Consider the following 15,033-nt stretch of genomic DNA (forward strand, 5'->3'; position numbering starts at 1 on the left):
ACGAAATATTAATTTACTTACTTAATTCAAAATAATTGTTTTACTATCACATAAGGACATCTTGTGTCCTTATAATCTTTATAAGTTAAAAATATTATTGTTTTATTGCAATATATTTATTGTTTTGCGTAATTCCCTAACCTAATCTATATGTAGTGTAGTTATGCAATATTCTTATAGAGGTACAAATATTATTTTAAATCTTCAGTTAACAAATTTAATTTTATAGAGCTTATGTTATATTATTTTGTGTAATTTAAAACGTGAAATCTTGTAGTTGTATAAAAGTGAATATAATAACGATATAATCTACAGTGTTTTATCAAAAATTATAAATATATACTGAACTCTGCAGACTATGATTAACGATGTAATTTTTAAAAAAATATGCTGTATCCGCAATGTTGTGATGTCAAATGAGGTATACTTTTATGTGTATCAAAACTGTATCCTAGCAAGTTTTTCAGAAAATTGGTGAGCATCAGTTTTAAGGTAATCATTTTCTAAAGAAATAAATACATTTTACAAGTACAAAATTACATTCATTTATCATTGTTAAGAACTTAAGGTTAAATATTTACTTTTTGTTAAGTGGTAGTTCAGATATTATTTATTTATATTATAATATTATTATGTACGGGTATCATGTTACACAAACAAAATTAAGAAATTTATTTATTATAAAAGTAAAATAAGATTAATTTCGTCTAATTAATAAGCAGTAACATACGAGTAGGTTTAAGACAATACATTATACATTTATTATATAAATACATACTACATGCATTTAAATTTTTTATCGACAACTATTGTTTTGTAGGATTATTTCAAAATTTTTCAAATTGCCACGTTTTTGATTAATACATTATTATATATGATTTTAAATTAATAATTATGTAAAATATTATATTGAAATAATTTCTCTGTAGGTACTTTATTTGATAAACATTATTATATAACGATTTACATAATATTTAATCATTTTTGAATTGAAATTTTTGTTTAAAATTGTATTCATGATTATTTATGATAAATTGGTAATATGATTTACTGTTTTTAATCATATTAGTTTTTTATGACAAAAATTCGTATTTTTTAAATTTACAAGCACTTTAATAATTATTTATTTTTTTAAACCAGGAATATCAATATTTTTTTAAGAATTTATGTTCATATCATCTATTATATAAACCGAATTCTACTTTTAGATCACGATAAATTATACTTATTTATTATCATTAATACTATGCTATCCAATATTAGGTACTTGTCATCACTATATTGAGGCGAACAAAGTAAGATTAGTACATCACCATAACTACACCTTGCAACAGTCACTGTACAAGTACAAACACTTTGCGCATAATATATATATTTATATATTATACTCTATTCTATTTTTAAATTAACATATGTTCTATATAACATATTGTATACAATATATTTAACTACCAACCAATTATCATACATATACGAAAAAATTACGACATAGTGTTTACTAATTTACATCGCATTTATTAAAAATTCCAAGAAACAATTAAACATATAATAATGTATTATACATCATTTTATAAATTATTGATAATATACGAGCTACATCAAAAATAATGAGTCGTTGGTACTGAGTTTAATAAACATAATATTATTATAAAAGCAAACTTTTCACTGTTGAATCGACATATGACATTTTTATTTAAAAATATAGCAGTTGGTTGAATGTTGACTAAATACTAGTCAATCATGGGGGGATAGATCTATTTATTCGATTAATAAATATAGTAAAATATGTATGTCACGTTGTCGTTATCAAGGTAGAGTAATATAAATCACGAATATTTTTTGAAACATTTATGTAACAATAAATTTATATTACAATGGAACATCGATAACTTAAAATTCTATATGTCAAATTTTTAATGATTCAAAGAAATGTCTTGACCTTATATTTAAAGTATGGTATGTAAGATAAATTTTCTCAAATTCCGTTAACTCTAATTTTTGAGTTGAATTTAGGCTTATAACTGGAAATATTCGACATATGAAAATTACTAAAATAATTTATTGTATATACAAAAGTTATTTATAATTATAACGTAGATATCTACGTACAATAAAGAGCATATGTTCATAAATTATTATAACTATTGTAATCGTAAACTGTATTTACTTATTTTACAATAGAATATATTTTTGAAAATTTTAATACGTATGTACATACATTATACATGGTATAAGTAAATAAATAAAATTATAAAATAAAGTGTTGTTTAATAAAATAATTTCTAAAACTCAATTTTTTTTTTTTTTTTGCTTCAAACTGATTCAAATTATATGGTATATTATATTGAAATAAAATTTGAGTAGTTACAGGAATTGATAAGTATAATTTAGCATCGCACGCAAGTAGAATGTAGTATGATTATGATTTACCTATAAATTATTAAGTTTGGTGGTTTGGTCTTTACTAGAAATTAACATTAAATCATTTATTTATTAATGAATACATTTTTTTGATTTATAAAATTATTACAAAACATAATTTGTGATAGAAAAATCTTTTCATTCAAACTAAATAACATTAATGTAATTTTTCTACCGTTAAAAGTTATGAATTATGATGAAAAATTGTCTTTATTATTCATTGTTGTTACAACCATTATTACTGAAATTAAAACTATTTAAATAACAACGAAAATATTAGGAAATATGCACTACTTTCACTGTTTTATAATAAGTGTCGAGTGTACCTAATCATTGATTAGGTCACTGATGTGTTAAATTTAATTTCAATGATAAATCATTTCATACGAAAAACGATTGTGATTATATATTTATTTTTTATTAGTAATACAGTTGATTTAACTATTTATTGCTAAAAGCGCAAAAACAAACGACATGCATTTAATTTTAATTAATACGATATTATTTCATACAATAATTATTAGCTTAAAGTCAATACCGTAACTGATAAAGTCTCTGAATGAATTCATTAAACAAACTAATAAAATTAGTAAAACCTCTGTATAATTAATGAAATATCCTATGTCTGTGTATACTATCAAGACATATATTAGTCAAATTAGCTTTCAAATTTATTATTTATTTTTTTGTAAATAAAAAGTGAACTCTAGTATCAAGAAACAATAGTATCAATTTTAGTGTACAATTAATAATTATAACAATTTTAAATTTATAACATACCTACTAACTGAATTATCCGGTTTCACTCGTGAACAGTTTTGCTTGATATGAAAGAGGTTGAGGATTTAATTTTATTTAATATAATAAGTAATGAATAATTTCACTTAGGAAAATTTTAAGTTTCAGTTTTTTTTTTTTTTTTATGAAGAATTAAATGTGCTAGTATCTGATGTACGTTTAATTGTGGTTTTGTTTTTCATATATCAAACTATTGATTTGAGGATTTTGAATGATATATCGGTTTATCAAAAAATTAAAACAACAGTAAACCAAAAATACTATACTAGAAATAATTTATATAATATTATAGTAGTTTATAGTTAATATGATTTGTCAAAAAAAAAAAAAAAAGTTGTTTAACATCACACACAGTTAAAATTACAATATAAACTATATAAAACAATCTATAAAATATTTGTCAAATTGATTTGATAATTTTTAAGTTTATAAACTCTAACTATATACACATCGACTTTTATAAACTATATAGGAGATCTGAAAAACTCTTATCACGTTTTTACTCAGAACTCAACAGCATAATATTATTAAAAAATATTTAGCATTTATCATTTTAAAAGAGAATAAGTACAATAAATTTTTTAAATACATTTTCAATAAATATAGGAAAACCTTAAACTAAAAACTACTTAATGATAAAAATAATAAATCTTTTTGCTTCCTCATACCGCACTACGTAAATTGGAAATAAAATTATCGAATCTGTATGCTACATCTCATAGTTCCTGCAACAAAATTTAGTCATATGAAATGTCTTTTATGACAACAAATAATTATTTACGTCTTCCAGCAACTTATTATACTTATTTCTTATGAATAGTACCCAATTTTATTTTAATTGAACACAACAGTTGAGCTCTTTTTATTAAAGCTACATGGTTGCAATAAATATATACTTAATTATAATATAGTATGTAATTGACGTTTTTGAATATTATGAACATACGTTAAACATATTAAATGAATAATTAATAAACTATATAATATTAAAATAGTTTGCATGTACTTAAATAATATAAAATATAATTAATTTATTATTTTACCTTGATATGCAACTACTAAAATAATACACATAGATACTTCTTTTAAAGTCATTAAAAATAAAAACAACCGAATATAATACCATTAAAGATGAAAAAGTTTTACATCATCCGTTGATTGTATAATATCATTTTACATTAGACGTCAAAGGGATTTTTTTCGTAAAAACAAACACAAATAACATAGCTATAGCGAGTGAGAGAATTAAACTAATTACGTAGCATTGTTTAAACTGATTATAATGTAAAAATAAACTCATAAGAAAGGTATACTATCCACTGAATACTGGATGTTTATTATTATGATTTATAACTGTTTTAAAACGTAAAACCGAAATAACAACATCAATTAAAACCATTAGGTGGTGACATGGCGTATAATACTATTTATAATAATAATAATAATACATTCGCGTTAGTCGCGTTCGATATGATAACAACGAAATATTGGCATAATAATCATAATTAATATTATGATCAATGTAATTTTCTAAAACTAAATTATTTATTTAACAAAATTTTAAAAATGAAAGTATTATTTTTATCTATTTTTTACATCTATTTTCTCATCATGTATTGTCTGCTTTACTAAGATTTATTGAAATGTTGTAACTAATGGACCACAGAAGCTGTAAATATCATTAAGCTTAATGTGTAAAATGTATCATACATTTTTACATGATTATCTCAGCACATCAAGAACGAAATTAATTTATTTGATGAACGGGTTTAAATTAATAGGTTTGTTTTTAAATTGAAATTTTTTAGAAAAATATTAAAAATTCAAAACAAGTATTACCTATATATTTCTTTTCAAGTATAAATAGAAAAATGTTCATTATATTTATGGAAAATATTATGAATACTAATAAGATTTGTTTGTTTAAAAAAAATTCAAACAAGATTTTATGTATGAAAAAAATAAATAATAACTTATACCAAATTACCAAAAGTAGAAAATTAAATTATTATTAAAAACCATCAGATATTCCAAGATTCAAGTGAAATTATAATAGCTTGATTTTGATTCTCAGTCAAGTACATAAATTCAATGAGACTACGTTATATATAGATACTTATTTACCATAAACTTTTTTATGTATTAAATACATATTTGTATCAGCTTAATTATAAATTACATTTAACATTTTGAAACCTTAAATTTCAAACTATTTTACAGTTAAAATTATGAAATTTTAAATTTTATTATCGAAAACTTTACTATTTAATATAGATCCATCATCGGTACTTTTATTAAAATTAAAATATATATATATATATATAGCATACAGTTGTTGTTATATCGCTTTTTATGAGTATTTAAAAATATATTTTTTAGGAACATATAAAGTTATAAAAACGAAAAATAACTATTTTTTATTTGACGAATTTAGTGATTACTTTGTAATTCAAAATATATTTATCATATAGACTTGAAACTTTCACCATTTAACGGAAATAAACTAATTTTAAGTTATTTATACCACATTATCATTAGTTAATTTATACGGTTCTACTATGCGCCGATATAATTTATAAATTATAAAAATTAGAATTATTAATAATTTGATATATGGTTTTGAAAAAAATATGTTTAACATTTTGTATTCGAATAACAGATGAATTACTAAGCTGTGTCATAAGGTAACTTACAAAGTAAGCTATCCGCTAAAAGGATGCTATACTCGCAATGATTGTCTAAGTCTTACAAATGCGAAACTGAAAATCTACGTTTAACACTTTCCGTTTAGTTTCGTTAACTTTAATATTAAAATTAATCGATCTATTAAAGAACTTAATAGTAAGAACCTTATCTATGTTCGTATGTTGGTTTTTACAATAATTCTTTTTATCAACTTTTATGTAAACAAAATAATGAATAATATAGTTTAAAAATGCTCATAACTTGCTTAAAAACAAAATTACCGTAAAAAACCAACATATAAACACTGATTATGTTCTTACTACTAAGTTTCATAATATAGGTCACAATTCAGTCTTCTATTAAAGCTAATGAAGCTAAATTTAAACTTTTAAGCTTAAATTTGTTATATTACACACTTGAAAGATGGAGAAAATAAATGCGAGCTAGTCCTCTTAATATTTTTAAAAATGAAGTTGTTTATACATAATATAAGTATAATATAGATTATATATCTTTTGAAGTATAGGTTGTATCAGCTAATTATTTTTGTTTAGAACCATTTTGCGTATGCAATATATAATTTAATTCTAATTAGATAGATACCTACATCAACTACGAATAGGTGTAGATACCTTCTAAACTTACTATAAACCAGAGCGACTTTACCGATTTTATTATTGCTTTATTGTGACATAACTTGTTTATTTGCATTTCCAGTTTTCATATTCAAAATTATATCGACATTCGTCTTTTGACACTAGCTTATCCAATAATAACACATATAGTACCTACATATAATGCATTATAAATAAATAAGACTTTTTACGACAGAGATGCGTTCAGATTCACGGAACAATGTCGAGGAATCGAACTTTGGGAGCAGCATAATGACGGCAGGGATGACTTGTCGCAAGTCCTCAAGAACGTCTTGTCAACGGGAACTCGAACTTACCGACTCGTCGTCGGTAAGTTAATTTTTTTTTTACCTCGCACGTCGAATGTATTTCTGTGTTTACGCTATAAAGAATATTTAGTGGAATTGATCTATGGCAGATCAGCGATGATACGTGCACCGGGTCGGACGGACAAGGTCGGAACGGAAGTGGGGCAATTAGATCCGGCAATCGGAGGAAGCGCAAGTCCAGTGGCAAAGACAAGAACGTTCGAAGACTAGAAAGCAATGAGAGGGAAAGACTGCGAATGCATAGCATCAACGATGCCTTTCAGGTATGCTGACATTTTAATAAATAAATATAAGTAGGTGGTATGTTAAATATATCCTAGTCATATATCTATTTTATTTTAAACCAATATACAAACTATTATTAAGAAATAATTACTTTATTATTGTTATTTTTTTAAAACTACAGCATTATTTTTGAGTTTAAAAATATTTAACTAAAACACATAAGATACAAGTAACAACTAACAATAAATAGGTTGTTACCAGTAGATTCATGAAGTACCTAAAATTTATTTTCAAAATAAACTTGAGAATTATTAAGCCAAATATTCGGGGTATAAAATTATGTAAGTATTTATTTTTTTTTATTACATTTTTCAAAATATTTTAAATTAACACAAAAAAATTATATCAATAATATTTTGAAATACTTTCATAACGATAAATAACAAATTAAATCTGCGTAATAATTAAAGACGCTTATGCCATGTCTTAAAATTATTCTACAATCATTTTTATAATTTAAATTACTTGTATTAAAAATTTAAATGAACATTTTAATCTTAGAGTTAATGAATAATGTTATTAAAGAAAAACTACTAAGAAACTAAACGTATATAAACCGTAAACATAATATATAATGTTAAAAGGAAGAAGAGTTGAAAAACTGCATTATGCATTATTTTATTTTTAATACAATTCACAATTTATACTTCGACTAGTTGTTATTTATTATTCATAAGGCAAATTTCTATTTTTAAATTTATTTTTACAAATCTTATTTATTTATAGTAGTTTATTCTATTAATAATTTAATTTAAACTAAAAGATGAAAACAATTTAGTTAGGTAGCATAATATATATATATAAATTATAATTTTAAAATTTATTGAAAACAAGGAATAGTAAAAAAAAAAACTTTCACTATAAATTATTATTTTTTTCATTTAATTTTACAGTTTTAATTAACTGAACACATTTTTATATGACACCATATTTGTAACAGCTGTTTTTCGTTTACGATGGTTGGGTAAGGATGCATATTACTATTAGTATTCGCAATATTCAATATAGCTTGATCACTAGCAGTAACGCAACCAAGATTTATTCAAGGAGGGGGTCCAAAAAATTGATTCATCTACTGTTTTTCTGTTCTTTTCCTTAAATAATACATAAATTTAATTCCTTAACAAACAAAATTATGTTATTTAATATATATATTTTTTAAAATTTTAAAATTTATATTTACAATTTTTGTCAATTAAATATTATTATTATGACAGTTAAATTATAGTATAGTCATTAGATATTAGTCTTAATATTGATTTTATCTATACATCGAATTCGACGTGTTATTAACAAAATACCAAATCTAATAATTAATCTAATCAATACAATTATATGAAAATTTCAGGGTAAATTTAAAAAATAAAAATAAATATTATGATATAAACCAAGGGAGGGGTCTGGACCTGGGGTCTACCCCCCTAGGTTTGCAACTGATCACTAGCATTGTCCCTCTAAAATCAGATTTATTTTATGAATCATCTCGCGAGTAAAAAAAATAATTTCGTACGTACCTAATTATTGTTCTTATTGAACTTTAGACAATTAGCTAATGCGTATGTACTATGTACCGATATATTTCATCATAATATATATAACAACAATATTAATATATGTACGTGTAAGTAAAAAGCTAAACACGCTGGACAGGAATACAGGATTATAATAAGGACACTGTCTATAATCTATCTACGTGAACACAACCCTATTACAATACCTACCCAGTGCGCGCCACATATTTGATATTCACGAGGAACGTAACTTGAGATAATAATTTATTCATAAAATACTTTGTATCGTCATTATATCGTAATGAGGCATCTATACGTGTAAAATAAATAATAATTTAATAATAATACATATTTTAACAATGGTCTTAAAACATTTATTATGGAAAATGTTTAGTACACATGCATGCTGTGGATTACTATCATCATGTCTACTGATACCATTCCACGTTGTTGTTCATCTGAATATTAAAATAACAATAACATATTAATATATACAATGTATATGATGCCGATTAGCAATAAATATTAGCTATTGAACAAAATGAAAAGTTCCACTTGTAGAATAATGTGAAATAGGCTGGCGGGCAACTTAAATATTGCTGATATTCAGTTATTAAAATACCACTTTGATACAGTGTATAAGCAAGGCAGAAGTTCAAATGAAGCGATTGTTTCGAAAGGCTTTTAGTATAAAAATGAAGAAGAACTGTTTGTTTAATCGTGAAGTGCAGCGATGTCGGGCGCGTAGGGTTACAGGAATAACGATGATTTGTTTATGTGTTACACAAAGGACAAGATAAACGGTTATACACTTCACCAGTTACTATGGTAACATCGGAAAATTCAATTGTTATATATATATATATGTGTTTGTAGTTGTTACATACTACAATAAACTAATATATACATCAAGAGGGTGCAGGAAAAAAATAAGGATTCCGTAGACTACCTTTTAATTACACTAAAACGTTGTATCAGAGTTGTTGATGGACCATTCATAAATAACGCCAATGCCCAAGAGAGATGGAAATTAGAGTATATTTGCTTTTGGCTTCCATGTGAGAAAGTATAACGATTTTTTTAAACAAAAATATTTATGGGTACCTTTTAACCTTTATGCAAATTACAAATTACATAATATAAAATAAAACGTAGTTATTTTTCAGTTTACTAACCATCATATAATGTATAAACCATTGAAGATATAAAGTAATAAAGTACATAGTGTATAAAAACAAATACTAAATTTTAACGAAAAATAATATGATAGGTACCATGATGATATAATTTATCTACGACATTTCGCACATAGATAGTACACAGAGGTATAGACATAAACGCCATAAACTGTAGTTAAAAAAAAAAGTTAATTAATTTTTTTTTTTTTTTTGATTATACAATATCAACAATAAAAATCAATTTAAAACCTTTTTATTATAATATGTCTAAATAAACTTATTTAATACATTTCAATGAAACATAAAACCAAATACAATATTAACATTTGACATTTATAATGACTCTTGTCGTTTTCGTTCATTGCTCCCAGACAGCAATTAAAACTGATTGTTATTTAGTGATAAAATGGCGTTTAATTTTAAAAAAAAAACGTAAATAAATTTAACAAAAATAACTTGTTTATCGTTAATTAAAAATTAATAACATTTAGTCGAACCACTGAACAATAAATGGATACATCGTATTATCCTATAATTGAATGTACGTAAACTCTGGCGTTATGAAATTTTGAAGAGGAATAAAAACAATGTGCTCGGAATTGCATTGTGCGCATTTGTGTGACGTACAAATAAGTACCTAACCGTAACATGTATCACTGTATATAATTCAGATTGTTCGATAATATATCTACATATATCTATCAATGTAAATTGTTTTAAATTTCCAATACGAAATCACACAATATCGCTATAATATTTATCTATTTATTTACTCCAAAACCGTATTGATTATAAAATATGAATATGAATTTGTCGAGAATTGAAAATTTGATTTATGCATTCAATCGATAAACAAAAAATACTAACATTTTTAACTAACATCAGCAGCACTATGTCAGTATTGTGTTTGTGAACTAATACATTAATCCCTAGACGTTTGTGATGGTATTTTGATCAAAATTGTGTATTTGTGTATTAGGGATAGTGTATATAGTTTGAGCGACATTGGATTAAAATAGAAATTACACTTTTGGGTAGTGTAGCAGTAAATGGAAGTAGAATACGGTTTTTGGTTTCGGCGCCGAACCATAACAAGATAGGGTCAGTGCTACGATGATGTAGGTAAGACAGGACTTCAGGATCTAAATAAAGCAAATTGAAAAAACTCACACAAGTTAATTCCTTAAACAAATTGAGAAATTATGTTGAATATGTTTATCAATGATAATATTATACACAAGACTAAAAAAGATGAATTCACAGATAAAAACGGGGTTTTTATTTGAAAATTAGAAGATTCTATCTCTGTAGGACACTGTATGTCTGTATATAAAGTATATTTAAAAATTTAAAAAATCAGAATTTGAATAAATTTGTTATTAAATGTAGTAAGCATACTTGGTAAATCATCACCAATATCATATTTTTTACAACATTTTTACTTTTCACATCTATATTGCAACCATATCAAAATATACCAAACAATTCTCTCCGTCTGAAAAAAAAATAACTGAGAACTGTTCTATTCTTCTATATACAGTCATATCGTATTATACAAATATTTTATCTATAAATTTATCGTTAAAAAGTTAATAATTTAAAATATTGACAGATAAACTGCTAAACTGCAGTTAGAGTCGTTGATTTAAATTACAAAATAAATAATGTTAAATTATCATTTATCAATGTGTTTATTAGTTATTGATGAATAGCACAAACAATAGAAATTAACTAGGTATGTATATCCTATAAACAATAAGTTTATAACCACTATAATTACATGTAAATTATAATTGTGGTATGTTAAGTACTTGTCTTTTAAAGTACAATTTATTAGCATATTAGCATATTGTATAAGTGTATAACTGACATATTTTTTGAATGGCTCAATAACCGTATATAATTAAATAATATATTTTGTCAATGAAACACAACATTAACAAAAATTTAAATTATTGAATTATTAAACAGCGTTCTATAAGCTGCATTATAGCGAATATATATAAGGCATACTAAAATAGTAAAATAATATTTACAACTTTGAATTTATTTTAATTCGATCAATTTAATCTTATTATGGTAAACGGTATAAAGTTTAATCTATAGAAAAAATATAACTATATACATTAATAATCAATATGCGTCCTATGTATTATTGAAATTTTTACTTTTATAACAAAATTATAAAGCAATTAATACGTGATTAAGTCCAAAAAGTTGTATACAAAACCCGACCAAATGAACCTGAAAAAAAACAACTTTCAAAAAAATATTTAAAAATATATAAATTCCAATATGCCTTAAAAAATGTATAAATGCATAACATTTAAAGATTCACAATAATATTTTTAATTAAAATAATAGATGATTGGTACACGTATGAATACCATTTTCCATGCCGATTTTAACTTTTAAGCTTAAATCGATTTTTCTGTGTCTTATTAGTTTTTAATAAATCTGTGTACCTACATAGCTATATACTTACTATAATTCGCGGGAAATTATACACTACTATTCTGATTCCCAGAATTCCAGAGAGTAATGCACTCATTGCTCGTATACGTTTCAGTCATACTACTAAGTTTCACTATATTCGTATCACTTCAATACTATTACTATATTTAATCAATGAAATATCGGTTACAGTCGCTTAGGGAGGTGATACCACATGTCAAAAAGGATCGGCGGCTATCAAAAATCGAAACACTCACTTTGGCCAAAAACTACATCATCGCCTTAACTAAGATCATTTGCGAAATGAGAGGTGATCTGGACCCGTCCAAGGACTCACATGAAGGATCTGGTGGTGCGGCTGTGTCCTCGGCCACCACAAACACTGGGCCATCATCGTCGGTAGCGGCGGCAACAGCGGCAGCTGCCGAAATCGACAGACGGCTGCAATTGGTGCTGCAAAATTCGGACGAATCAATGGATCTTTCTTAATCGACGACGAAGCAATAGTAATCGCCGCCACCATCACCACCATTCATTGTATCCACCACCATCCGTACTTACTTATTATTATTTGCTTATCTGTACGTTTGAAATACTTTTGAACGTGTTTTGACTAAATTCAAGTCAGTTTTCTCTATTTCCGTCATGTCATAGCTCATAGATATACATACGAATAATTTTCCATTAGCTTTTAAGTTGTAATAATAATAACATCAAATCTATTAACCTATTAGGTATACCATATTATAGTATTATAAATAATATCTCAATTGACCATAGTTCTTTACACAAAAGGTTTTCAATCAGTTTCTGCCTAGTAGAAAAAAAAACCGAAACACCAATACACATTATACTAAACTATTTATAATAATAAATATAATAATAATATTCATATTATAATAAAATTATTATACTATATTGTAGATATAGACAAAAAATTATTATAATTTTAAACGTATAAAATGGCATTATTTTTGGATTTAAGTATAAGTATATGTTTTTATTGCATAGGTACATTTCTAACGGTCTGTGAAATTTCATGGCTATATGACTGTATGCAATACAGTTATGATCATTACATAATATATGAAATAACATAACAATAATATTTTATCGTATGTGATATGAGACGAAATATATAATTTCGTTCTTTTCGCCCATGTTTAATGTATTTATTAAATTATAAAACATAATAAGGTGACTGACAAAAATGTGATTATACGAATACACGCGTGTTTATCATGACTTAGTTTTAACCTTTAGAAAATAATAATGAATTTCAAGCTGCTCAAATAAAAAATAAAATCACCATTAGCTCTTATATGTTTATCTCTCCTCTCTCTCGCTCTCTCTCTCTCTCCTCTAAAATATATACTCCGCCTCCTTAAAATGATACGCAACAACTTAAATTAAATAAAAATAAAAATTTCTCAAACATACTCGTAAATAAAATATTATTGTTATTAATTTATTTATTTTAAAGAAAATTACTATATTACTTTGTTGTTTTTTTTTTTTTTTGTCATGATATGCTTAAGCAATTTAGGTTCAAGAGAACATTTTTGGACCCCAAGCTCTTTAAAAAAAAATGCCATCAAAATCCTTACTTATTTTTAATTAAAAACAAATTTATTATTAATTTTAAAATAAATCTTTAACTGTTCAATTAATCTTTATAAATAAATAAATATTACTATAGCTCTAATAAATTATCTAGTAATTTGCACGTGGTACAATGCTATTATTTTTATGCCATTTATGATATTCGGATATCAATAATATTGAATTACGTTCCAAGTCGACGAAGTGTAAGTGTAATGTACTATTTGTACCAACGGTTTATCATAAAACCTAAAGAAATTCATTCGTAGAAACTTATCTACGACTAATGAAAACTTTAATTTTCTAAAATATCATTTTAATTAAAAACTATTTATTTTTAATATCCATAACAGCATACGTATCATGTTAACTGTCTTTATCTTATGATTCCATAAAACTTAGTTCACATTTACAACGCTACAATTGTAACCAAAAGTCAATAAAAATAATATTTTTTTTAAGAACATAATATTATTATAAAATACGATACCTAAGCCTTACAAACAAATCAAAAATCTATATTATTAATATAATTAAATAAATAAATTATTATTATAAATATTAATAAAATATTGTATACTATTTTACATACCTACTAGTTTATCTTATTTTAGACAAATACCAAATAAAGCTATTATCTTTTTGAATTCTTTTTCTAGAAGTGTCAAAATTGTTAAATACTTATTTATTTAGTAGAATCATTTTTATGAATATTCGAAATGCGTTTAATACATTTTTCTCGATATAATCGAGTAAGCAAGTATGCTTAAAATATATCGTTAGAAACGCCTACCCATTATACCTAATTAATAATACAATAGTATTATTATCTATTACATAATTGTGTAAATTATACACCTCTATGCATACTTTAAAATCTTTCTGAACTTTATTAGATGAAAGTTAATACTTTTTATTTATTTAAATTTTATATTATTAATAACTAGTTGTTTATACATCGCTGATTTTAAACTCTTGTGTAGCGAGATGTACTTATTATACAAATATACGTATTGTCAACTATATATATATATATATATATATATACATGTATTCAATTTCACTGTGAAATTATATTATTAATTATTAATATAGTAGTATTATGTAACAAAATTAAATATAATTTAAATAAACA

The 15,033-nt window shown here is 24.3% G+C and overlaps 1 protein-coding gene across 5 annotated transcripts in view; it reads left to right on the forward strand.

The window, feature by feature from the left end:
• LOC112602303 (protein dimmed-like) overlaps positions 1-13,167 on the forward strand; it is a 48,579-nt gene extending 35,412 nt beyond the window's left edge. For 3 of the 5 annotated variants that reach the window (XM_025350313.1, XM_025350311.1, XM_025350315.1), the window contains 3 exons: positions 6,736-6,869; positions 6,958-7,131; positions 12,489-13,167. In XM_025350313.1, the coding sequence (XP_025206098.1) occupies positions 6,738-6,869; positions 6,958-7,131; positions 12,489-12,785 (603 nt within the window). In that variant the 5' untranslated portion in view covers positions 6,736-6,737 and the 3' untranslated portion in view covers positions 12,786-13,167. Of the gene's footprint in view, positions 1-5,878; positions 5,916-6,735; positions 6,870-6,957; positions 7,132-12,488 lie in introns of those variants that run through there. The other 2 variants (XM_025350314.1, XM_025350312.1) reach the window with 2 other exon arrangements.
• The last annotated feature ends 1,866 nt before the right edge of the window (positions 13,168-15,033 follow it).

Source organism: Melanaphis sacchari, unplaced genomic scaffold, assembly GCF_002803265.2.
Source record: "Melanaphis sacchari strain LSU unplaced genomic scaffold, SCAv2.0 Contig85_pilon_pilon, whole genome shotgun sequence".
Lineage (NCBI taxonomy): Eukaryota > Metazoa > Arthropoda > Insecta > Hemiptera > Aphididae > Melanaphis > Melanaphis sacchari.